We start from the raw sequence: 26499 nt of genomic DNA on the forward strand, positions 1-26499 counted from the left end.
ACAATTATGTAGCAACTATTCCCCAGGCAAATGTATGATGAGAATCCAGTCTGTACTTATAGATGGTGTCCTATATTTTAGTCCCTGATTCAGAATTAGTCAATTTGGGTTAAGACTAGACTTGCGCATTCGTCTTCGAGCGAACATGTAAACGAGCACGAAGAGGCCGTTTTTTTGTTCGTGCCGAAGATGCGCCGAAGAGAATACAGTGCCGGCAAAACGTAGGAGAAGACGAAGACTCACAACCGTCTTCGTTTTTGCCGCGCAGCCGCCAAAATTTCAAACAGGAGTGAGCTGATCCTCGTCTGTCCAATCAGCTCACTCTTGTGACGTCACGCTAAGGGTCTCGTCCAATGCCTGTGCTGCTGTTTTTTGAATTCTGAAGGCGCCTTTATAAGACCAGAGCTTGCCTGAGAGATCCATTAATTTTTCGCTGTGACTGCTTTGGCAACACTGCTGTGCTGCATCCGAGCGTTACAGAGAGATTGTTCTGTTCTGTGTGAGACTGGTAAGCCTTAGCCTGCCATTTCTCAGTGTACTTCATCCTCACTTCAGTTCTACTTGATTAATATTTAATAATAATAATTTGATTAATTTAATATTTTTTTTATTTAATTTGTCATCAACTGTGTAGTGCTGCTGAGTTGACAGTGCACTCAGTGCCTCACTGGCACTGGGGTGCCCTTGCCCTGGGCTGGCACTAGTGCCTACTGCCTGTCCTGCTTAAATAAAGTAAATAATAGAATTTATAAATTTAATAGAATATATTATTAATAATTGAATACATATAAAATTATATATATATTTGTCAGTTATATATACTATAGTTAGTATAGTAATAGTATACTAGTGTAGAGTGTACTGTAGTCATTCAAGACATCTACTAGTGTCTAATCTAAAATCATTAATATCAATAATTCTATCATTCTTATCTTAATAGTTAATTAAATTAGCTATAAAAAATATAATTAATAATTACTACTATCTTATAGTTCAGCTAATAGTACTGGTGCTGCAGCTCTATAGTTTGTGCTTTGTTTTAGCAACAGCAAGAGACCAAGTCAATTTTTCTTAATTAATAATCTTTCATTTTATTTAATTTGTTTTGCTCACCTCAGTCCATCAGTGAAGTGAACTTGTTGGGCTAGTGAGTGCAGCCGCATAAGTGCTGTGTTCTTTTTTGATCAGCAAGTAGTGACGTTAACTGTTTTGCAAAGATTTTCTCATTTATTTTACATTTTATTTTAATTTTATTAAAAAGTACCCTTAGTGTTTTGCTCACCTCAGTCCATCAGTGAAGTGAACTTGTTGGGCTAGTGAGTGCAGCCGCATAAGTGCTGTGTGTTTCAGCAAGCAGTAAAGCTAACTGTTTTGCTGTGACATTTTATTTTATTTCTAATTTCTTTTCAAGAAAAATTGACTGTGTGACGACAACAACTGTACTAAGCAAAGCTTCAAGCTACTAGCTGTAGTACTAAAATAATTCTAATCTTTAATCTTCTTAATCTTATCTATAATATTATATAATATAAATTCTAATTCATAATCTATAATATATATAAGTAATTCATAATCTATATTCTATCTATAATCCAAAATATAAGTAATTCTAATCTATTAATAATATAATATTATATATAACTTAACCTCACTCTAGCTTAGTGGGCTTGAGAGCGTCTGCCTAGAGTTAGACTAGAATACTAATATAGCTTTAGGTTTAGCATAGTAGTAGGATAGGCTCTTAGGCCTGTGTAAATTCAAAGTCTAATTTTTTTTATCCACCTTTTTTTTTCTTTTCTTTTTTTATGTTTTTTTAAACACTACACTACACTACACACACACAACACAAAATTTGAAATGGATCCTCCTTTTGGGACTAAGGAGGGACAAGCTCCAGAGCCAGAGGAAGTAGAGGAGATGAGTGGTCAGGAATCAGCTTCCTCAGGGAGCAGTGTCCAAATGACTAGTGCACAATTTTCCCCTGGGCCTCCACCTTCTCTGCTACGATCATCACCATCACCACCACCAGCAGCAGCAAAACATAGCAAATCTAAAGTTAAAGCAATTAGCAGTCCCACTATGGCCAGTACTGTTACCACCAGTCCCACCACCACTAGTTCTGCCTCTGTTCATCCACCCCGAGCAGTAGGAGCAGCACCCAAGGCACACTCCAAGGCACTTTGAAAATGTTGAAGAAGGGCGCTATGGAAAGTGCAAACATTGTGGGAAGCTAATAAGCAGAGGAAAAGTGTCTGGCCATTTCACCAGTGCTAGCATGAAGCATCACCTCAGCACTCAACATAACGCAGTGCTATTGGGGAAAGATGCAGAAGTAAAACTTAGTGCAGGCAGCATTGCTGGTGGCCGTGGAAAAACCCCAACAGCTGCTTCTGAGCCAATAGCAGCAGCAGCAGCTAGTGCTGGCAGCCAGAGACCAAGGCAGGTTGGAGCACTGCATGTCCAGCCCACCCTGGAACAATTTGTGGCATTCCAATCCAAAAGGTCAATGCCCAAAAAACAGGCCAATAAAGTAACATGCCTTATTGGTCAGTTCATTGCTGTTGGAGGGGCATCCTTCTCTATGATTGAAGGGGAGCCTTTCAAACAGTTGATGACGGCTGTGGCTCCACAATATACAGTTCCGTCACGTTCCACTTTCAGCAGGAACATTGTCCACTCATTGTATCGGTCCTGTGTTGCAGCAGTGAAAGAGGAGCTTTCCAAGGCTGCTGGTCAGTCTGTTCATTTCACTACAGATTTGTGGAGTGCACCTAGTGGGCAGCATGCCTTTCTTTCTTTGACAGCACACTGGTGGCAGCCCGGTGTGTCTAAGGAAACTGCTGCAGCAGGCTACCGATCTTTCCTTCTCCATGCAGAAGTGATGGATGAAAAGCACACTTCCCAAAATATTCTGCATGCGATGAGGAAAATGTTTAGCCTTTGGGTGGAAGCAGAGGCAGGCGCCAATGTTGAAGTTGGTTTTGTGGTAACTGACGGAGGTGCCAATATGGTGAAAGCGCTGCGAGATGGTCATATTGTTGGTGTGCGCTGTGCAGCCCACATCATCCATCTTGTAGTGAAGGCAGCAATGTCAGAAGGAACTAATGTGGCAGAGCAGTAGTTCTGTCCCGCTGCAGAAAGATCGCTGGGCACTTTCACCATAGTGTTAAGGCTAGCCAACTTTTGAGGGAAGAGCAAGAGAGGTCAGGTCTTCCCATACACTGCCTACGTCAGGATGTCAGTACGCGGTGGAACTCCACGTTAGACATGCTGGAGAGGATTTTGGAGCAGCAGAGGGCAATCCATAATCTTGCCTCAGAGCACAATATTGGAATTACATCTCCATTGAATAGGGAGGATTGGACAGTGATCGCCCAGCTAGTGGCAGTCCTTAAACCATTCAGGGATGCCACAGAAAATTTAAACTCAAACACTGCCAGTCTGGCCCAGGTAATCCCAGTGTTCTCCCATCTAGGCAGCAAGATGGATGTGTTCCTTGAAAACCGTGAGGCTGTTCAAGGTGGCACTCTACATCCTGACGTAGCAGCCATAGTCAGGAAGCTGAAGGATCTGCTAAAAGTACACCTTCGCAAACGCATGGAAGAGAGTCCCGAAATGATGCTAGCGTGCCTTTGCGATCCAAGAATTAAGGGAAAGCTAGCTTTGAAATTCAATGTTCTCAGTAGCTACCGGGAGCAATTGGTCAACAAGGTGCGTGACTGGCAGCGTAAAATGGGAATGCTGTCCGAGGAGGGAGAGGTCCAGGAGGAGGAAGAGATTATGTGGTCTGCTACTCCTAGCAGCAACATCAGCAGCAGTGCCACAAGCATCACAACAACACAGCTGAGTGGAGCAGCTGTGTTTTGGGAAGAGGCACTTGGGAGTATAGTTGGACCATCTGACAGAGCTAGCAGCAGAAAGGAAAGTAGTGCTGTTGAAATGGCCAAACTTTACCTCTGTGAAGTTCCTTCTTCACCTAATGTTGATCCTCTTAGCTACTGGGATGAAAAGAAGAGTGTGTGGCCTGCACTCTCATGGGTTGCGCAGCAGCTTCTATCATGTCCGCCAACCACTGTTCAAAGTAAGCACGTGTTTTCTATGACTGGAAACATACTGAGTCCACAGCGCTCACGCGTGGCATCTCATCTGATGGAGCAGATTGCCTTTCTTAAATTCAATCTGCCCAAGTTGGGTTACCTAGCTCTTAGCTTGGAAAGTTACATTTTTTTTCTCTAATGTTTAAGGTAGTTTCTCCCCCTGGTTGCACGTGTTTGTGGTGTGGCAACGTCTGCTACCTCCGCCGGTGTAGCCAATTTACGTTAGGGCCTAGTGTCTGAGTTCTGGAAGTCCGCTCCCAAACGCCATGGACTGACAGACTTTGATGCTTTGCCCTGGGGTGAAACAGGTGAGTGGGTCGTCAATTGCCCACTCATTCAACTTTCCCAATGCTGCTGCTGCTGGTGGTTGTGGTGCCAGCGTCTCTTCTCTGCCAGTTCACTTCCTGGCTAGAGTCATGCCTCAAATGTCCAAAATCTTCAAGGTAGTTTCTCCCCCTGGCTGCGTCTGTTTGCGGTGTGGCAACGCCTGCTACCTCCGCCGGTGTAGCCAATTTATGCTAGGGCCTAGTGTCTGAGCTCTGGAAGTCCGCTGCCAAACGTCTAGGACTGACAGTCTTTGGATGCTTTGCTCTGGGGTGGAACAGGTGAGTGGGTCGCTAATTGCCCACTCATTCAACTTTCCCAATGCTGCTGGAGGTGGTGCCAGCGTCTCTTCTCTGCCATTTCGCTTCCTGGCTAGTGTCATGCCTCAAATGTCCAAAATGTTCAAGGTAGTTTCTCCCCCTGGTTGCACGTGTTTGCGGTGTGGCAACATCTGCTACCTCCGCCGGTGTAGCCAATTTACGCTAGGGCCTAGTGTCTGAGCTCTGGAAGTCCGCTGCCAAACGTCTAGGACTGACAGTGTTTAGATGCTTTGCTCTGGGGTGAAATAGGTGAGCGGGTCGCCAATTGCCCACTCATTTGCCTTTCCCAATGTTGCTGCTGCTGGAGGTGGTGCCAGCGTCTCTTCTCTGCCATTTCGCTTCCTGGCTAGTGTCATGCCTCAAATGTCCAAAATGTTCAAGGTAGTTTCTCCCCCTGGTTGCACGTGTTTGCGGTGTGGCAACATCTGCTACCTCCGCCGGTGTAGCCAATTTACGCTAGGGCCTAGTGTCTGAGCTCTGGAAGTCCGCTGCCAAACGTCTAGGACTGACAGTGTTTAGATGCTTTGCTCTGGGGTGAAATAGGTGAGCGGGTCGCCAATTGCCCACTCATTTGCCTTTCCCAATGTTGCTGGTGGTGGTGCCAGCGTCTCTTCTCTGCCAGTTCCCTTCCTGGCTAGTGTCATGCCTCAAATGTCCCTAATGGTAAGGGTAGTTTCTCCCCCCTGGCTGCGTCTGTTTGCGGTGTGGCATCGCCTGCTACCTCTGCCGGTGTAGCCAGCTTACGCTAGGGCCTTGTGTCTGAGTTCTGTAAGTCCGCTGCCAAACGTCTAGGACTGACAGTTGTTTGGATGCTTTGCCCTGGGGTGAAACAGGTGAGTGGGTCGCCAAATGCCCACTCATTCGCCTTTTCCATTTCCATTTCATTTTTTTCCATCTGATACACAACCTACCAAACATAACACACACAATAACACATATAACACAGTGAATTAACACAAGGACCTTTCCTCCTGTTATTTGCCCTGGCCTTCACTTCTACACTCACTAGCATTAACGCTATAACTCACACTTCACCCTATAACATTTTTCCATCCACATAGCTGCCAACAGACCCAACTTTTTCAGGGACAGTCCCGCTTTTTTCCTGTCCCATCAAATTTAGCTAAGCTAGGTATGCTAGTGCACATAGGTATAGCTGGGTAGGGTAGCACTACAACATTAAATAAATATAATAAAGTAAATAATAATAAATATAACTTTAAAATAAAATTCAAGCTATTTTTTGGTTCTTGTCCAACATTTTCCCATTTGCATACCTGCCAACACACCCAACATTTTTGTGGACAGTCCTGCTTTTTTCCAGTCCTGTCCAGTAAAAGTTGGGTTGTTGCAAAGTATGCCATTATAAATAGGTAGCAAATGTTAGGCATGTATTACAAGTGGTCCAAAATCAATTTAAAAATGTAAAACAATCCCTATTCTTTTATTAAACATCTATGGATGTGTGATTGTGTATGATAAAAACAAAGGAGGCCAAGTTCCTTGGAGCATTTGTCTCTAGGTCATTTTGTGTACAGTACACCTCGGTACGTGTGTGCAACTCTATTGGTCGTTTCGGCAGGGGGCTCACCTGCCATCAACGAATGAGGTGCATTCTGCAGTTCTGCAATTCATTTGTTGATGCCAGACCAGCCCCCTTCCGGCGACCAATAGAGTCGCAAACACGTACCTTAACGGCGCGAACGCATCTGCTGCTGCTGCTGCTCCGATGTGTTCTTAACCCCGTATTAACCACTGCTACGCAGCCGGGAGGAAACGAAGATGAAACGAGCACGAAGAATAGCCACAAATATTCGCCCGAAAAGAAGACAGGAACGGGCGAATATTCGCGGAATACGAAGGTTTTTTTTTCTCCGAAGACGAGTACGAAGACGAACACGAAAAGCCCCCTGGTGACCAAGTCTAGTTAAGACACACCATACAAAGCAGTGTGTGTAAAATAAGAAAATAAACGGTTTAAACTCAATAATAACTACATGCCTGGGGTAAAAAAAAGTACTCCCATGCAAATGTATGAAAATAAAACGTACAAGCAGAGGTTCACAAAGCTTGTAAATAAACTAAATAGATTATATGTTTAATGCTAGCCATGGTCAGGCCTCTCCTCGTATCACTGTACTGTGGGCAATCGGATTTGCATGGTTCAAACACATCTGGGTGCTGGTTATTGGTCAGAGAAAAAACACTGTTTAACCCCTTGATGACAATTGCCGGTCCGGGCACGTCACGGAAAAACATGTCGACCTCGAGGCATTCAGCAACGCCACCATCGGAATCAGGGGCCATGTCTGGCCCCTCCCCGGGGCATCAACATCCGCCATACAATGTATGGCGGTGGACGCCCGTTTTAAAAGCGTTTAGGAGGCGATCAACGATCACCTCCTAAACTTAAATGGTGTCGCTGGAATGCCTCGATCAGGAGGCATCCAGCGACACCAAACACTTACCTCTTGATGGACTGTGACCGCTCCGGAGACCGGTCACAGTCGCAGCTGCCGGTGATCTTCGCCATCAGCAAGATGGCGGCGACCCGGGAAAAAAAATAATAAAGACGAAAAAGTTCGCTAGACGGTCTCCTGACCCTCTAGAGAACTCTGGCTCCACTTGCAGGTTGAATATAGGTACTGCATTCAACCATGCAAGTCAATGGAGCTCAGCTTTCTAATCACAGTGTGATTAGAAAAAAATAAATTAAAAATAAAATAAAATCAATAATCATTAGAAAAAAAATAGTAAAAAACCAGTAAAATGTAAAAATAATTTCCCTCTGTCACTATCAGGGGAACCTTCAAGTTGAAAAAAAATCTTAATGTTTTAAAAAAGGCAAAAAAAAAATTAGCACATTAGCTTAAAACAATTCTCGCATGGAAAGAGTTAAAATACTGGCATATTAAATGCCCATGGGGTGTCTACTTTTAAAAAATGTATGATTTGATGGGGTAAATTGAATTGGCCGGATTCAACAATGTCCCAAATAACACGGGGGGAAGGATGGCCACACATCTAATTTCCAATTAGAAAAATGCACACGTACCAAATGTGGCCTTTTAGTTCCCCCCAAAAATGACAAACACATGCATATGAACACATATTGGGGTGTCGTGTGACAGCGGCATATACCAGGAGCTGTAAATTCATACATAAAGTAGGTGTGTGTGGGAAAAATACACACACAAAAATACTACTGCAAACTTTTGAAAAAACACACTTTACGTGTGTGCATGCAAAGAGTTAAAATACCAGCATTTAAAATACCCTGGGGTGTCTAGTTTTCAAAAATATATGGCTTTATTGGGCACACTGAAATGGCCCGGCTCAAAGATGTACCAAATAGGGCATGGGCAGTGGATCCCCAAATGCCAAAGTTCCACATTGAAAAATGTGCACGCTCCAAATGTGGCCCTTTTGCCCCCAAACAGCCAGGCAAAATCATTCATGTGGGGTATCACTGAGCTCAGGAGATGTTGCTGAACACATATTGGGGTGTTTTGTGATAATGACATATACGAGAACTTTTTAATTCATACCTGAAGTAAAATGTGTGTGACAAAACAAATGCAAAAAAATGACTACCACAAAGTTTGACAAAGACTGGTGGTAGATATGGTGCATGGAAAGAGTTAAAATACTAGCATTTGAAATACCCTGGGGTGTCTAGTTTTCAAAAATATATGGCTTTATTGGGCATACTGAAATGGCCCGGCTCAAAGATGTGCCAAATAGGGCATGGGCAGTGGATCCCCAAATGCCAAAGTTCAACATTGAAAATGCGCATGCCCCAAATGTGGCCCTTTTTCCCCCAAACACCCAGGCAAAATCATTCATGTGAAGTATCGCTGTACTCAGGAGATGTTGCTGAACACATATTGGGGTGTTTTGTGATAGTGACATATACCAGAACCTGTTTATTCATACCTAAAGTAAAGTGTGTGAAAAAACAAATGCAAAAAAATGACTACCATAAAGTTTGACAAAGGCTGATGGTAGAATTAGTGCTTGGAAAGGGTTAAAATACTAGCACTTGGAATACCCTGGGCTGTCTAGTTTTCAAAAATATATGACTTGATGACAAAAATATATGACTTGATGGCCGGCTTCAAAGATACCCGAAATGGCACATGGGGAAGAATTACCAGATTTGGAAAAAATGGCTTTGAAATAGCAAAACGCTACCTGTACTTTTTGCCCCATAATGTGTAGAAAAAAGCAAAAAAACATAAAAACATTGGGTATTTCTAAACTCAGGACAAATAGTAGAATCTATTTAGCAGGTTTTTTCATTACCTTTTGTAGATGAGTAAAAGATTTTTCAACTAAAAGTTAGAAAGTCATTTTTTTTCTAAATTTTTCACCATATTTTATACTTTTTTTAATAGTAAATAATATGATACAATCAAAACAATGTCATCTAAAGAAAGCCCTTCTTGTCCTGAAAAAAACAATATCTAACGTGTGTGGGTTCAGTAAACGGGAAAGAAGAAAATTACAACTAAACACGACTAGCGCAGAAATGTTAAAACGGCCATTGTCACGAAGGGTACAAAAAGTAAAATCAGCCTTTGTCACGAAGGGGTTAAGCATGGGAATATCATTCCCTAACCTAACTAGGATATATTATTATACAAACAGATGTATCAGTATGTAATAATGTATATGTATGTAGTCCTCATTTTCCATGAAATATATTAGAACATGTACATTACCTTCCTCTTTGCTATCAGTTTCAAGGCACGCAATGGGTTTGTCTACAGGGGATTTCTCTTCAGATAGGTTGTGTCTTCTTCCTTTCTTTGATCTCTTGCGCATTTCCTCCCCAGGAGGCGACAGCTTCATGAGAGGTTTAACGATTTGGACATTTGGTCTAAAATTCATCATCAGAAAAAAAGAAAATGTAAGGCCTGATATCCTAAACTGCAGTTTTCAGGAACTGATTATCAGTTAGTAAACATATTTAGCAAAATCAAAGTGACTTTGAGAGGTGCAGCCTTATTTCGGTACACAAAAGCACACACCTAACAAGTATACAAATTGCACCTGCCACCACACAGCCTCATTGATGGTGTCCAACGAGGGCTTTAAATGAAGTCTCAGTGGGTTTATAAGCAATGTAATGCCATTTATTCAGCTCCATGGAGTGCAATAGAGCCATGTAAGGATTAGATAGGTCCTTTGACATAAGACACATAGTGTGACGGCATTTCCAATAGTTAACGGTTAATTCCTTTTTTATGATTCTACTAAATGACCACATATTTTACCAAACTACCCTATATATATATATGAATGCGTTTACTACTAAAGCTGCAACTATGTTAATATCACAAAATGACCGGAGTAACTATTACTGTAATATCACAGAGTTTAATATACCTTATCCAACGGCAAACACAATTTTTTAACTTGAAATAGCTTCCAAGACCAATGGCGAAAGTATGTCAATGTCACAGCAAGGCCATTGCTAGCATGCGAATAATAATATATTCACGTTCACACTAGTGTCTCACCTACCCCCTTGTACCATAAATATTAGAAGTACAAAATTAATTTTAATACATAGCAAAACCAAATGTTTGTTGGGATAGGTACAAAAGTAAGCCCCCCCAGAGCTACAATCACCTGCCTTTCCATTAATAGAAATTATTGGCACATCAGCATGTCTTAAGGATAATTATAAAGCGTTAATCAGTCTGTTTCCTTAAGAAAGCAGACACATTCTCATTAATGATGTTGAGGTTGCTGAATGTAATAACCGATATAACGTTAATGTGCCACATAAGCATGTTGACAGAAAAAAACACTAGTGATTAAGTTATCCATGTCAAAGCCTTTAGACATAAATAACTATCGGCCAGAAGATTTGGAAATGTATATCCAAATCCAGTTTTTAAATGATCATTTCATGCATGTAGTTTCGATTAACTCTTTAACTTCAATAAATGAAATGGTTATTTGAAAGCTGCATTGTGCGGTAACTCACGTTGTCTTATATAGAATTATTTGGATGATCTGAAACTTTTAAATGTGACAAATAAGAGAAGGAATCATGAAAGGAGCAAATACTTTTTTACAGCACTGTGTGTTGGTTTTGAAAATCTGTAGTTTTTTTCCTTTAATGTGCAATTTTAAGCTTTCAATTTCCCCATAGATTCGAAGAAGGCATAGCCAATGCAACAGCCAATTTGTGGTCTTAATGTACCAAGCATTGTCTGAGCTATAGCTCTACCTGTCTTTCAAATAAGTTTTAGGATGCATAATGAGTTTTGCAATACAAGTAAATATACACATAAATCTATGTATGCTGACATACATAGCATTTTTAATTGCTCAAGTCTAGGGTAAAATATCCACCAATAACTTAACATTTGAAAAATGACAATCCCACTCGCCTATTATGGACAGTGTTTTTTGAGCCATTTGCAGCAATGTGACCAATGTGACTGTGTATTCACATGCAAAGAATAGCAATGAACACCTGGTCCTGTTATTAGATATGTGTACACAGAAGTTTGAGGTCGCTTAACTGTTTTTATGGGGAAAAAGGACATTTTTAGCTCTGGAACATAATTGCATCATTTTCTAATCAAGTAGGCTTTTTAACTTAAACTTGGATTACAGAACACAACGTGTCATTGAAACACAGGAGTGATGGGAGTGATAAAGGGCCTCTAAGAACATATTTTATAAGAAATCAGCCGTTTCCAGTCATTTACAACATTAACATCGTCTGCACTGTATTTCTGGTCCATTTCATGTTATTTTAATGGACACAATTTTCTTTTCTTTCAAAAACAAAGAGCATTTCTAAATCACACCAAACTTTTGAACGGTAGCGTATAAGTTGGGTGAATTTCCATCCATGCATGTTCTCGACTAGAGACCCTTGCATCTTTCAATACAGTGGAAGTCGCCAGTCCCTAGTGTTAGTGTTACCAATGTGCCCAGCATGAAATGTATTAAAGAAAACCCAGCAGTGATATGAATCACACGAATGAAGGCCCCAGTGTGATGACACTGCCACTCAATGGATTTATTCACTACAGGTAATGGGCAATAGAGTAGGAGAGTTGGAGTTTTATCTCACTGGCTTCACTTTACATTATGAAGGGCCAACCCTAGCGAGCTTCAGCTTCAAGAATAGCTTAGATAGCCCTGTATAAAGCATATTAAATCACTGAGATGTCTTGAAAGTGTATTCCTCCTTTAGTGAAAGTCTATTCGTCCTCTGGTTTAGTTTTGTTTTGTATTTTTTCTTACTGGAAGGAAAAGACAAATCTGGGCCATTTACCCTCTAAGTGACGAGTGCATGTTTTCACAAATGTGATTGCAGTTACAGTCTCTGCAAATATAGTGTAATGTAATGTAGTCTGACAATTGTGCTATTATAGTTATTTTTTTCATATTTATTTTGCAAAATTTCCAGCCTGTGGCCACTAACTTGAACAATGACCCCTGATGCGGCTCCAGTCCAGAACAGCTGCATTTATAAAATAAAACATTTGCACTTTTTTCCTTTTGTTTTGTAAAGCAATGAACCTCACCCCCTATTGTTATAGTACCCTGGAATCTGCTGCCTCTCTATACATACATGTAACGTAATTGACTGCTTTACGTACAGTATTGCTTTGGTCAAACTTAAGTACATCACATGCTTGCACAGTATGTGTACTGATAAAGTACATAAAGAAAAGCATTAGCTTAGCCGTTCCCTTACATATTATTCTGCAATTTCTGATAACACTGTGTGCCTGGGCCACTTTTGTCAAGTTGATATGTATATCATTTCTGATGTGCTACAAATCATGGAAAATAAAGAAATTGAAAGTCATAAAATTGTGTGTCGTGCAGACATACTCACATACTAAAATCCACCATCTGTGCTTTCCTAATGTAGCGACAGGAATAAGCAAATAGTGAGGGGCTGATTTTGATGAGCTCGCTTCTTAAACGGTGCTCCTGATTGACACAAAAAAAGAGGATTTGTATTAATCAAGGTTAATGTAATTAAAAAAAATACTAATTAATAACAAGTATACATCATCATAAAACATCTTTAATGGTTTCTTTAATATGTAATTGTAAAGGGACATTAACAACTTAATAAACAATTAAATAGGTATGTAAAAATGATGAGACTTGACTGCTCCGCTTTTCGTTGCAACAAGAAATCCTACATTTTATAGAAGGCAGCCCACAGGGACACAGAACAAAGATATCGGTCACATTCAAGATCATAGCTTAACTGTAATTGACTTATTAACGTTTACAGCCAGTCGGGTAGACTAAAATGCACACTTAATCAATTAACTAAACAACCTTCCTTCCTTCTGCTATAAAATAAAAAGGATAAAAACAGACACATCTAAACTCCAAAACGTTTACATATATATCTGAAGTTCTCCTGAGATGATATTTTATAAAAGGTAAAGTTAAGTTAAAGATTTACTTATTCTTTAACAAGCACATTCCATTACTTTGTAACACAGACCAACACTTCTGTCATCTTATGGTAAGCAAAAAATGTCAAAAGCCCTCCACTGTACTTTTTTACAGCAAAGCAAAATAAAATACACTTATGCCAATGCAGACTTGTCTAAGACATGGACACAGTGTTTATTCACTAAAGGGAGACCTTTCTCCAGCAAGAAAGGCTGAGCTAAATGCATAATTCATTGGACAAAGAGAATGAAGAAATCTCACTGATTTAAACTATATATTGTACCAGCCAAGTTCTTCCTGCATCAGAAGCTTATTAGGGATGGAGTATAGTCAATGAGTTGAAACCGCAACTCTCCTGTCAACTCTCTGTTTAGTGATTAGAACCCAAAGGCTAAACATATGCCACTTTTTGATTCCTCATCAATTGTAAGGAATATCACCAACTAGTGAACACACCAGTTTTTGTGGACTAATGTTCCCGTGATAATTTAGCCTTCAAAATGGCTGGATGAGCATCATATGAACCACAGCACACAGGAAAGCCAAATGTTGGCCTCCTCAAGGGAATAAACCTTTACCATAATCTTTAACGTGGTAACAAGTTTTTGTTTACAATTAAATCCAACAATCCCTCCTAACTAACTATACCAAAATATAAAAATCCCCCTTACCATGCAACCACCTACATAACCACCCATCCTCCTAATCAGACACCCAACAATTTTACTAAATTCAATAAATAAAATGACACACTTCCCTAAAAAGCCCACAGACCATTACTCTCTCCACCTAATGTATAGGTTTGTCTTAGTCTGTCTATTCTCATCTTGTCTTAAATATATGTATTGTATTAAGCGCTGCAAAAATTGTTGGCGCTGTATAAAAAAAAAAAAATCATAATAATATGGTATCTGTGACAGAATGACCTGTAATACAGGGCCCCTATGGTACTCCGAGATGGCTCCAGCCTGGCTGCCAAACAGGCATGAACTCTATTGTGTAAACTAATCCCATAACAGGATTGCTACCAGGGGGAGATTCAGTAGCTAAAGGGGATTAAAGGTTGGGTTGTCTACATGTACCTGTTTATTAATGTTAATTTATGTTAATGAAGTTCTGTGGCTATATGATTAAATGACATCAATAAACTGTTCATTCCTGCTGTACTCAAGTCAAGGTAGTTGTGTCTACTTATTGGGTACACATAGCAGGGTTCCAAGGTGCGCATGCTGGTTGGTGCTGGAAGTTATTCCGGGGACAACAGGAGGATACTGGGTGATCTCTGGGAGTTACTACAGCTCTCTTGGTGAACTCGTTACAGTATCCAACTACATGTATTTTTTAACCCTAAAAAACATAAATGAAGACTAACCCTAAATAACTGCCCACCCACACACCAAATAGCCTTATAAATGAAATTTAATTGTAATTAATAAAATTGCCCTCTTATTAACTAAACGTATTATCTAATTTACGTATAATGTCCTAAAATGAATCTGTCCAAAAATATTGATTACTAATTAACCAGACCTAATGATTTACGCAACTTACTTACTAGCTAGCTTATCCACTAATATCTTACAATATATATATTAATACAATATATCTGATAAATTAAAATCTGAATTAGAATAAAATTCCCAACTAAATTCCTAAAATTTTCTGTTTACTAAACTTAAGCTTGACAGTTCTCCATGTAACTTACTAGTCAACTAAATTCCCCCCACTTATCCCAAAATTAATCAAATTATCAATTAATTAATAAAATGAATAAAAAATAAATTTACTTTGTTAATCAATTATTAAAAAAATAATTAAAAAACAAGGGCAAAAATGACCCAAAGTCAGAAGTGTATGTATACTACTGCTCTGATCACATGCAGAAGAAGTAAACTGGAACAGACTGTATGATGTGAAACTGGATAGAAGGTATCGCATGTTATTAAGCAATTCAGTAGGAGCCCTATAGTCACTGCACTTACTTTTCTATTGTTGTATTTTAGAACGGAGTACAGTTTATCTGCTGCTTCAGTCCTTGGTGTTGCTATGACGACAGCAGGCACATAGCAACCACTTCCTGTCCCGGTTTTTGAAAACACAAAATCCCCAACCTGAGAAAACACAAATCTTCATTAAAAAAATGAAATTATTTTTATGAAATTATTTTATTTCAATGTCTGAACTTGCACAGATTAATAGTTTTCAGTATGTTAAAAGATAAAAGGGAGTGATAATGTGAAATAGGAGAGATGAGATAAAAAAAAAGAGGAGAGATAAACAGAAATAGCGGTCAAAGAAAAGAAATGAAATGAAAAGAGAGAGGAGATGCATGGTGAAAAGAGAGAAAAAAAGAAAGTAGGAGGGATAAACAAAAAGGGGAGAGACAGGGAAAATGTTAAAGAGAAGGAAAAATATAGAGAAAAGGTTGAGAGCTAAAGAGAACAAAGGACGATAAAAAGAAAGGGGAGAAAGTGAAAGGAGAAATAAGTAGAATGATAAGGAGAGATCATGAGAAGGGGATAAAAGAAGTAGAACTAAAGAGAAAAAAGAGATAAAGAGAAAGAAGAGTGATAAAAAAAAAAACAGGACGAGATTGTAAGAAAATAAAGAGATAAATAAAGAATAGAGGGGAGGTAAAGAGAAATGAGACAGATAAGGGGAAAGGGGAGAGATAAAATGGGGTAAGGAGAAAGGGGATAGATAATGACATAGGGGAGAAATTGTGAGAAAGGGGAGAGAGGGTGTGTTTGTTTTTTGATAGTGTTTGTTTGCACCAGCCCTGCACGTATTATAACAACATAATAATGTAACCTTTAGAGGCGGGCAGGACACTGCTCCTCCAGTCTGTATTATAAATTTAATTGGAACAATCTGATTTTCCCCTTGGCAAAAATCCACAAGAGCAAGCTTGGAACTGATACTCCTTACAACAGTACCTGTAAAGATACACAAACATACAAGGTAATAAAGAGTGCATTTTTCAAGGGTTAAAAGTTAATTTTACAAATAAATTAGTTATTAAACAGTACGAAAAACTATTGTGCCTTGGCTTAATGTGTGTATTCAATATTCTCTATTTTGATATCAAGCTAAATAAACGTCACTTACACTGATTACACAGCCTTGTGCACCACGCATATGTACAGCTGTATAGTATATACACTTCACATCAATTCCCCAAACAAGCAGGATTACCTAATGAGTCCAACACATTGCATACTACTTTCACCGCTAAGCTGCATTATATAGCTGGTGCAAAGCCATACACACCACTGTCACCACCCATCTTTCTTATATAATGGGAATACATCACTGCATACCACTGTAACTAACCATCTCACTTATACAGTGGGAAAATGTCACTGCACACCACTGTCACCACCCGTCTCTGTAATATAGTGGGAATACATCACTGCATACCACTGTAACAAACCATCTCACTTATATAGTGGGAAAATGTCACTGCACACTACTGCCACCACCCGTCTCTCTTATATAGTGGGAATGTGTTACTGCACACCACTGTAACCAACTATCTGTCTTATACAGTGGGAACATGTCACTGAGGGACACTATAACCAACCATCTGTCTGATAGAGCGGGAACATGACACTGACCGCCACTGTAACCAACCATCTCCCTTATACAGTGGGAACACGTCACTGCTTACCAGCATCTCTAACCATCTGTATAATGTATTGGGATCATCTCGCTGCGCACCACTGTAACCAACCATCTCTCTTACATAGAGGGAACATCTCACTGCACACCACTGTCACTGTTCATTTCTCTTACATAGTGGGAACACGTCGCTGTGCGCGACCGTCACTAACCACCTATATTGGGATAACCTCACTGTTGACCAATGTCACCAACTATCTCTCAGAAATCTCATCACTGCACACCACCCAGCTGTATTACACCTCTTTTTCTTACTATATGATCAAACACAGTAGTTGCAGTTAATTGGTTGACAGCCCCCCTTAGCACTTTACATTAACTGTGTTACCTTGGTAGTAAAATCCATCAACATCTGACCTTGCAATGACCCTTTGACTCCTCATTGTGTCTAAAACTTTCTTACTTTGCTTCATTTTCGGATTTTCATTCTTGATGTCTTTTGTAGCGATCTATAAATTAGACAAAGTATGTCACACACAGCATTTTAATTTAAATAGATGTTTTCTAGCCAGCAATGGTGAGAGGTGGTTCAGCCTAAATGAGATATTAATATATATTTTATAGAAATATATTTGCGCAACATACAGATTAAAAGAAAATTCTTATGCATTATGTAGGGTCAACTCAGGTCTTCTTGCATAAGACTCCCTTCATAACATATAGCAATATCAAAATGATCTGTTCAGTTCCCCTTTAGCAAATACGCCTCTCCTGTGCTGCAGTGTATTCAACCCTGGGCTGACTAAGACAATAGATCTATTGGGAAACTGGGCCCAATGATGGGCTGCGGTTCAATGTGCCGGTTGGATGGCCCTTTGATTAACGTTGTAACAAACATGCATCAAACCTTGGGTAGCCCCCTGCTGTGGGGTGTAAAATCCCATCCCACTTTCTGAACTATTCATTGTGAAGGGTACATGCAGCACGTGTTTCTCTAATGAGAAGGTCCAAGTTGGCCCTTCAAATGTAGTGAGTTTAGATTTTTCATTTTGTTAAAATGAATTAGCAAACCTTTAGTAAATACACTGTTCGGTACACTATAGGAATTTTACTTCTACACCAAACACCTTGCACCCACCCTATTTAATCTAAATGTATTTAAATATATTTAGATTAAGCAGGACGGGTGCAAGGTGTTTGGCGTCTTCTTAGATGAAACCCATGTTTCTGTCACTATCTCTCCCCTTTCTCTCCTCTAATCTCTCCCCTATATATTTCTCTTTTTCTCTCCATTTCCTTACTATCTCTTCTCTTTATCATTATCTATCTCTCCCTATTATCCCAACCCCGGTGCGCACGGCTTCAGTCCTGAGCACCGTGGTATGACATCATATCCCAGCACTCTGCATCAATGGGCGCTCTCCCTCAGTTTTGTGCCTTTTTTAAAAATTAACCAGTCGGCCGGCAACCTTGCCGCGTGCCACAACAGAGGCATTGGAGTGCCCGTTGTGACACGTGTGCAGTAGGTTAGCCATCGCTGGTCTAGTGGTTAACAAAAGAAAAAATACCAAATTTTTGTCAAAGGGAAAAGCAGTAAACCTTGATCTACCCCAGCTTGTAATAGTGTATTAGGTGACATGGGAGTAGGTGCCATCTGCAAAATTGTCCCAGAAATTTCCTGACAATGCAACCCTATTTGGATGGGACTGATATTTTTCTTCCCTTCTTTAGTAGACCCTCGTGTTAGGTGACCTTATACATCATAATTTAATCTGCAAAAGAATATCTGAAATTCCTTTCAAGGTGTGTTACTGTGTCATTTATCAATACAAAGTTGCAGGTGTTTCTGAAAAAAGACCTATTTAGAAAAGCTAAGTAGGTGTCATTTATCATCAAGAAGTTTCTGCTTAGCAATGCCCTTGAAATAAAACAGAGCAAGTTGTAAATTGGGAAATATTTTTTTGAATGACATTTTATATTTTACGTAAGCTTTATGTCATATTTTTTAATAGCACTAATAAATGTCCGAATTTAGCCAAGCTTTCACATGGTAGATATTTGTAATATTACACTGTAGCATTATACAGCTTATACACATTAAAATAGCTTATAATGGAAAATTATTGGAATTATTAGGCAAACGAGCTAAGTTTTCAAAATCAGTTAAATGTCATGCGATATTTGTTAGTTAAAGAACACATTGATGGTACAAATCAAGCTTGATAAAGGCTAATTGTGAGCTGAAACATTGCTTGTTGTATCATGTTGTCATCATCTAAATATTCAGCGAATTTTAATTGAGTTCAGTGACCGTCTGTATTTGCAATTAATTATATAGAGTAGAGTGCTGCTGTGCTCCTAGATTGTGCACCTGCTCTCACATTTCTCAGGGAGGGAGCTGATCTGCTGGGGTTTATTTACCGTTCAGTAGAAGGATGGCATATTGGCCTTTTTTCCAGGCCAAATCTATTTTTTTACACGTCGCTGACCCTCCTCTATACTGATACCCTACCGTACGTGGGCAGTAGAAACTTCCAGAAAGAAATCAACTACTTAAACAAGTTTATACACTACCGTTCAAAATCCGGGTGCGAAAAGGGTTTTCTAATGATCAATTAGCCTTTAAACTTACACTTGGATTAGCCAACACAAGGTGCCATTGGAACACAGCAGTGATGGGAGTGATAATAGACCTCTATACACCCATGAAGATATTCCATTAAAAATCACCCGTTTCCAGCTACAATAGTCATTTACAACAATGTCTAGGCTATATTACTGATCCATTTCATGGTATTTTAATGGACACATTTTTTTTCTTGTCATGGAATAGTATTCGCTACAAAATTACATTATTAGGTAAAAACCAAAAAAATCAAGATGATTATAAAGACAAATAAACATTCATTAAATTAAAACCAAAAAGGTTTTCTTTTAGACAAGTAAAGCACTTGTGATACAACTGCATGTCATTTCTGCATGTGTGTAGGTGATTGTTAGCTCTGAAAAATCACTACATGAATTATTATTTAACAAAAGTTATGGATATATGTCTCCAAGACACATATGTGCTTCTTTATATCGGCCAAAACATGTTCATGATAACTCTTCTTAACAGGTTATAGAATTTTATCTGATGACAGATTACATGGTTATAATAACACATTCCATGATCATATTAAACTGACATAAATAGGAATAAATTATTTATTTCACAGTCACAACTAAATCAGTAAATAGCTAAGGTGTCTGTACAAACAAAATTACTATACTACCACCAACAAGGGCACAATTCACTAGGGAGGCGTTCCCACTTTGGAACAAGAGTTTAAAGTCCAGTGAATGATGGTGGTGAATACTGATTGTAAGTGCCACTACATCTCTATATTGTCAAACACGCTAGACTGCATCCAGCCACATTTTGAAGAATGCCATGTTTGAAGAATTGGTGTTTAACCAAAAATGCTCATCAACTAGAGTCATCTGTCTCTCTAAACTTACCGCTGGTGTTTTACTTTTGATGGCCTCCTGAAGATCCGAAGCCTGCTGGAGGTATCTTTTCCCAGCTTCGATTTCTTCCTCCAGTAACATCACATCATCAAGAGGAATGGGCCAGCCGAGCCGGTCTAAGGCTTGTAATAAAGCCTCTTTGTTTTCCAGGTATGAGATTGGAGTGTCGCTCTCAAACCTTTGAAGATAAATTCTATTTATGCTTTTTTTGATCTTTTTAGGTATTGCGCATGCACAATAAGGAGCAAATTAAAACAACAATACCCAGAACAAAGTAAAGTTTACCACTTGTATAGTGCTGCAGAAAATGATTGTGTTATATAAATCAATGAATAATAACAATAAAGTAAAATTAATAGAAAAAATGTACATCTTTATATTGTAAGATAACATATTCAGAAATAAATGGTTCCCTATTATTAGTTACTATTATTTTTTTTTGCAATTATACCATTTAAAGTGTATCTTAAGAATTAGATGATTGATTTCCAATACAAATCTTTACAAAGTGTTATAAAAGCTGACAGCACCCTACGTTCTAATCTATTTTCCTGATATTTGGTAGAAAATTAATTTTTCATCAGAAATGCTCTTTGTAAAAAAAGATATACCCACTATTGTGTCAGAAAGTTTTGGGTTTTTTTTAAGTGGCAGATATTTCCGACTTATTTTTACTTTTTTCAGTCTGGATGCCTTTTCACCAACCACAGCAGTTTATCCATTAAATTATAAAAAAAATAAAAAAAAATTGAGACGAGACATTTTGTGTCACCAATTTCATTATACATTGTGAAGGGTCAACCACAGTTATCTTTTACTGCAAGAAGTTGAGATGCCCATGGATAATGTATAGCTTTATTATATGGGAGATTATTTCACTTTATCATTATTTTCAATTAAACTATACATTATAAAAGGCCTGCTTAGCCACATCAAGTGACATTTATTCATCAACCTTATTAAAATCCCATGTACAATGTCAATTGTTAAATGGTACTACCTAGAACATGTCCAGACCATGTTTACTCCCATTAGTACATTACAAAGCCAGACACATGGGTACCAGAGATTTATAAAATAAGTGTCCATTTAACCTATCAATTTTAAAGTGCTTTTCTATGCAAACCATAGAACGGGATTTGGTGGCCCAAACTTTCAAGTGCTTTAATATCTTCCTTATATATATATGTGTGTGTATTTATATTTTTCTACATTAAGTACATGAATTTAGAATCATAACACTAAAAGTGTTATAAGTTACTAAAAAATGCAAGCACTTACTTATCTCTTTCCTCCTGAGATAAAGCTCTCCAAATGACTAAATTTAAACGTCTGTGAAAGACACAAAAAAAGGAATGAATATATTTAGGTTGATTAGCATAATACGAGTTAAACAAACAGATTATACACTTCAAAGGATATCTAGAGTGATTTGCATTCCCGATACACCATCGCATCGAAGCACATCTCATGTCATAGGCATGAAATTACCTTCTACATAAAGAAATGAGAAAATGGCATCTTCCATCAGCATGGTGATTATTTCAGGAGCACGTGGTAGGGCTCTTACAAATCACTACCATTTTTTTCTCCCCTAAGGTTTTAGAATTTGGAACCATTCAGACACTCATGAAAAATGTGATTGAAACTCATGTCTTATGCTAGCTGTTGCTCATTTGGGCAGATATGAAAAACAGATCTTAGCCAGCTACGATCCTTTTTTTATTTAATGCAGGCATGGAGTATAATGTGGTTGGTTACAAATACTGTTTGATAATGCTTAATTCTTACAAATGGAGTATGCCTGCATTAAGTAGACAGGGACACATATTTGGATCATGTTCATCATTAACCATAGCAACTATTACCTGTTACTGCTTATAACTTCTGTAACATTAAATGACTAACCCCAAGAAAACATGTATCAATAATTCCCTGAAAATGTGAATACATGTATTGTGCTTCTAATATTTCCATTATGAACCACTATTAACTTGTACTGTATAACTAGACAGGCTTTCACAGAACTAGTCACTGAACACTTGTACAATCACCTTTGATGTTCTATGACTTTTCCATCTAAAACAAAGCAATGCTCACATAATTCAGATTAAGTGAGTGGTTTAGTTTAAGAGGCAGCTTTTCAGTTTTACTGGCAAGCTACATAAATTGTCTTCTTTAAAGTGCTTTATGGGATAGGCTGACCATTGCAGCAATTAAGAATTAACAAAAGCACTTGGGACTGAAATGGGATTCCATGGAACAAATATAGATTTATATATACTTACTGGCTCTTTTTAGTGGGACAGTTTCCTAACCTACATTGTGCTGTAACCGGCAACATCAACTGCAACTTGTCCATCATGGCATCCCAAAGGTTTTTCTTTTGATCTAACTTGACAAAGGCGTCTGTTTCCTCATCATAGCCCCACATTAACTGCTATAGCCTACACCAGCTTTTTTTAACATCATAAGAAGTCATCTGTGACACTCAAGGCCTGTGATATGCAGAACTTAGTGCCGCAGGCTGGTTTTCTGCCCTATCTCCAGGGGCTGTGAGGTGGTACCCATGGCGTCAATGCGCCAATGCACTGAAGAGTTCCGAGCGGAGATCCACAGTGACTTCCCAACAGAAAGAAATATTGGCGTGTATGTGCAGGATAAGTAAAAACATAAAGATGTAAAAAACAAACTTAAAGTTTTCCACTCACTACAGTACAACATCATGAAAGCCTAAATATGTTGGATGTCCGGGCCTACTGCCAAATAATTTCTAAGGGCCCAGATTAATTTCAATTTGCTGACACTTTACGTATACATTTTTACATTAAGTCACTAGTTAACATAATTTAAAAAGTTGGCTACAACTGTGTGACTAATTAATTTTTTTATCGTCGAACTAGGGCTATTAGGATACTAAAAATGGTATTAAAAAGGGTGTTTTTTTGTTGTTGTGATCAAGACACAATTAGTAAATACGACTGTGTATAAAATAACTGCCTGGGGGAAAAAAAACAGCTTTGAGCTACATACTCTGAAAATAAAAATTAGATCACTTTTTGATATCAAATTCTGTTGCAGACGTTGGGGTTTATCATTTGCAGGACAGCTGAAGTTCTAAGTCATAAACATCCGTGTGCATTACAAAGGGTTAACCCCGGTGAGCTTTTCCTGCACGAAGAGCTTGATTTATCCTGTATAATGCTTCAAAGTCATATTAGCAATTTACATTGTGCATTATGCAGGGCTCACTGGGTTAGCAGCAATGGAACAGGGCCAGATTTGGAATAAAAACTAGCCGTGGGTGGTACATTTCAAAAGGGCACCAGTATTCACACATTGTGTCCCATGATTTGGGCCCTTTATCTATAAATATATCTTGCTGTTATTTTCCCTATCTGCCGTACTACTGGCATTGTAATAATAATTGTTCTGGTGGTTAGCTATATCAACAACTTGTTCAGCCTGATCCTCCCTAGTCTGCAGCCACTTTACCCCTCATCGTATTGTTCTTCTTTGCCGTGCAGAAAGCTCTTGAGCTATTTTCTCCTCTCCTGGGTACATCTGATTATATGCGTGGCCTCTTTTTGCTTCACCTTGTGCGGCTTTTTTGGTCTATTTCTCTTTGTCAACCTGCCTACATCCATCAATTGAATTCATTATCTTTCCTGCCACCATTATTAACCTCCAGGACAATAAGATCTAGCATTTGTGCCACACACATTTATCCCTACATATAACCTCCAACAAAAATAGCACATACAAATATATCCAATAAAATCATAGAATTGGAACAGAATCCAATCTTCCATAGCCACGCAGCTTGCGTTCTTCTATACCTCTACCTAAACGTGGACCTCTTTATTGTGCACTTAGCGTATAGGTGCTAGAAAGAAGGGGACCTCATTTTTACACAAGCTCTGTTAAAAATAGGTTTAAAAAAATGATTAAAGACACAGTCAGATCATACAGACTATATTGGTTTTGTAGTAGGAAAATATCCAGTAGCCAAATAAGCAGAGTGTGCTTAAAGTAGGCTTACTTTTCCAATACACATACATCAAGTGGTTTATTGCGATACCTGTGTTCCTCCACAATTTAATTACTTACAAAATGTATTGATTTTTTTTCTTCGTCCCCATAAAAGTCTCTTTAGCCTTATTCATCGTGCACTAAGATCATTCAATCACTTTTTGTCTGTCACCTTTATACCAACTCATCTCACTTCAAATAAGTTTTATAATGATATAACTACAGGGTTTCTAGGGATACAAATGCAACAGCTCATATCTTTTCAAAGGGACCAATTGCTAGATAATAGGAAATATGTAAAAAATATTAATCCATTTAATTACAAAAAAAAATTGCTTTCATGCATTATATATACATATATATGAAAACTGTCTAAACGTGAGGTTTAAACATACAGTATAGTTAGGATGTAGAACACACCTTTCATAATACCCAATTGCCCGCGCCAGCTTCTGCTTGTATTCACTGAGATTCACAGCTTGGGGATTTATTAATGTGATGAGCTTCCGGTTTCCATTTATGTGAGCCAACGGTAACACCTGAAAGAATTAAATTACATTTATTACCCATTTGCAAATTATAAACAGATACATTTTGAAAATATACATACATTTACTGAATCACATTGTGTTATTGGCTATATTTATTTTTTAATTCATGTAATTTGTTAATTGGGGCATTAACACGTTTTACATGCATTTGCATGAATCATAAACCAGCTGTAAATTGTATACACATATTTAAATGCACATGTAAGCACTGCGTAAACTGTTGGCGCTGTATAAATAAAGGATAATAATAATTAAAACCTAGAAAAGCAGAAAGCTTAAACATAGGAATGTGACAATGTATTCTCAAGACCATTCGGTCCTTCCTCTGGGAGTAATGGATCAGGATCACTCACTGCCACAGATCCCAGTGAGTTGTAAGACCTATTGAAAGCTTCTGAAAGATAGCAAGCTCATGAGAAACGCACAGCAACTGCACAGATACATTGGGTTTACCATGAGTAATGCTCCAGACCCGAATCTGTGGTAAGGAGATTCATCTCAGGACAATTCAATGAAGTAGACACAGTCTTGGTTGCAATTCTTGATTTAGCTGTGTGAATTAAAGAGCAACCAGGTATCTGAAATATCCTGACCCCACTGCTGAGCTCTGGAAGGCCAGAGTTGGGTCATCAATAAGGTAGATAACCCAAACACTGCTTGTCATATGCTAAGTCACTTACATCATATGCCAAAAGTCTGATAGGAACCATACCAGATAATATAAGGTGATTATAAGTAATAACTCTATACCACTACATTGTATCTTGAATAAAATAACACTGACTCTAAAAAAGCCTTGTGCACCTCTAATGTATCAAATGTGCCTTTGCCAAATGTATAAAGATCATCCAACCAGCACATAGTCTAGTATCAAAGACATAAACCCATCAGAATAACTGACAATTGTCCTTCCCACTTCCCCTTATCGCATGTCTATTCTATCGGTGCTCCCTCGGCTATCCGCATTTGGCGCAGAGTTCCTGCTGTTGGGGGTCTTGATAAACCTCCTGAAAATCTCATGGAAATCAGCTCTGGGGCTGGCTAGTGCTGAATATGGCACGTATGTTCACTACGGCAAGTCAGAAGGTGGGAAAAGGTCAAATGCACAGGAGAGATCCTGATTAATCCTTCCACGTATTTGCATGACTTTTAATGCTTTACAGCAGACACTCAGCTATCAAATGCATTAAAGTTCATATGATATGTAGGAGTTTCCCTTTAAATGGATGATCCCTTGGATATGTGGTGAAACCATTCTGAAACAACTTTTGTCTTTTCCATGATTATATTTCGCAAACACAAAATACATAGATGACAGAGTCCGCTTAATTCAGTCATATCCTAATCTTAACATTTGCATCGTTCTTACATGTAGCCTTGAAGACAAAAAAAAAAAGCCACTGTCAAAAAAAACAGAGGACAATAAAAGAAAAAATATATCACAAATTCAAAACCAATTCTTAAAATAATGATTAACTTTATATAATTCATGAAGGTCCTTTCATCCTTACTTCTCCACCTGGCAACCAACTAAAGCATGCTGGCAAGGGCCCATCTGAAATCACTGCATAAAAACCCGTTGGGTCT

At 38.6% G+C, this 26499-nt stretch overlaps 1 protein-coding gene across 1 annotated transcript in view; it reads right to left on the minus strand.

Moving 5' to 3' along the window:
* The window catches only part of LOC149289188 (von Willebrand factor A domain-containing protein 3B-like), a 71118-nt gene that overhangs the window by 14360 nt on the left and 30259 nt on the right, over positions 1-26499 (minus strand). Inside the window, exons 19-26 of the mRNA XM_089490858.1 lie at positions 24782-24900; positions 21611-21661; positions 20321-20507; positions 17208-17328; positions 16010-16134; positions 15181-15309; positions 12618-12715; positions 9466-9623 (exon numbers count right to left, since the gene is read on the minus strand). Coding sequence (XP_089346984.1) covers positions 9466-9623; positions 12618-12715; positions 15181-15309; positions 16010-16134; positions 17208-17328; positions 20321-20507; positions 21611-21661; positions 24782-24900 — 988 coding nt within the window. The remainder of the gene's footprint in view (positions 1-9465; positions 9624-12617; positions 12716-15180; positions 15310-16009; positions 16135-17207; positions 17329-20320; positions 20508-21610; positions 21662-24781; positions 24901-26499) is intronic.

This window comes from Sceloporus occidentalis, unplaced genomic scaffold, assembly GCF_023333645.1.
Source record: "Sceloporus occidentalis isolate IW3139 unplaced genomic scaffold, rSceOcc1.0.p SCAF_47, whole genome shotgun sequence".
NCBI classification, from domain to species: domain Eukaryota; kingdom Metazoa; phylum Chordata; class Lepidosauria; order Squamata; family Phrynosomatidae; genus Sceloporus; species Sceloporus occidentalis.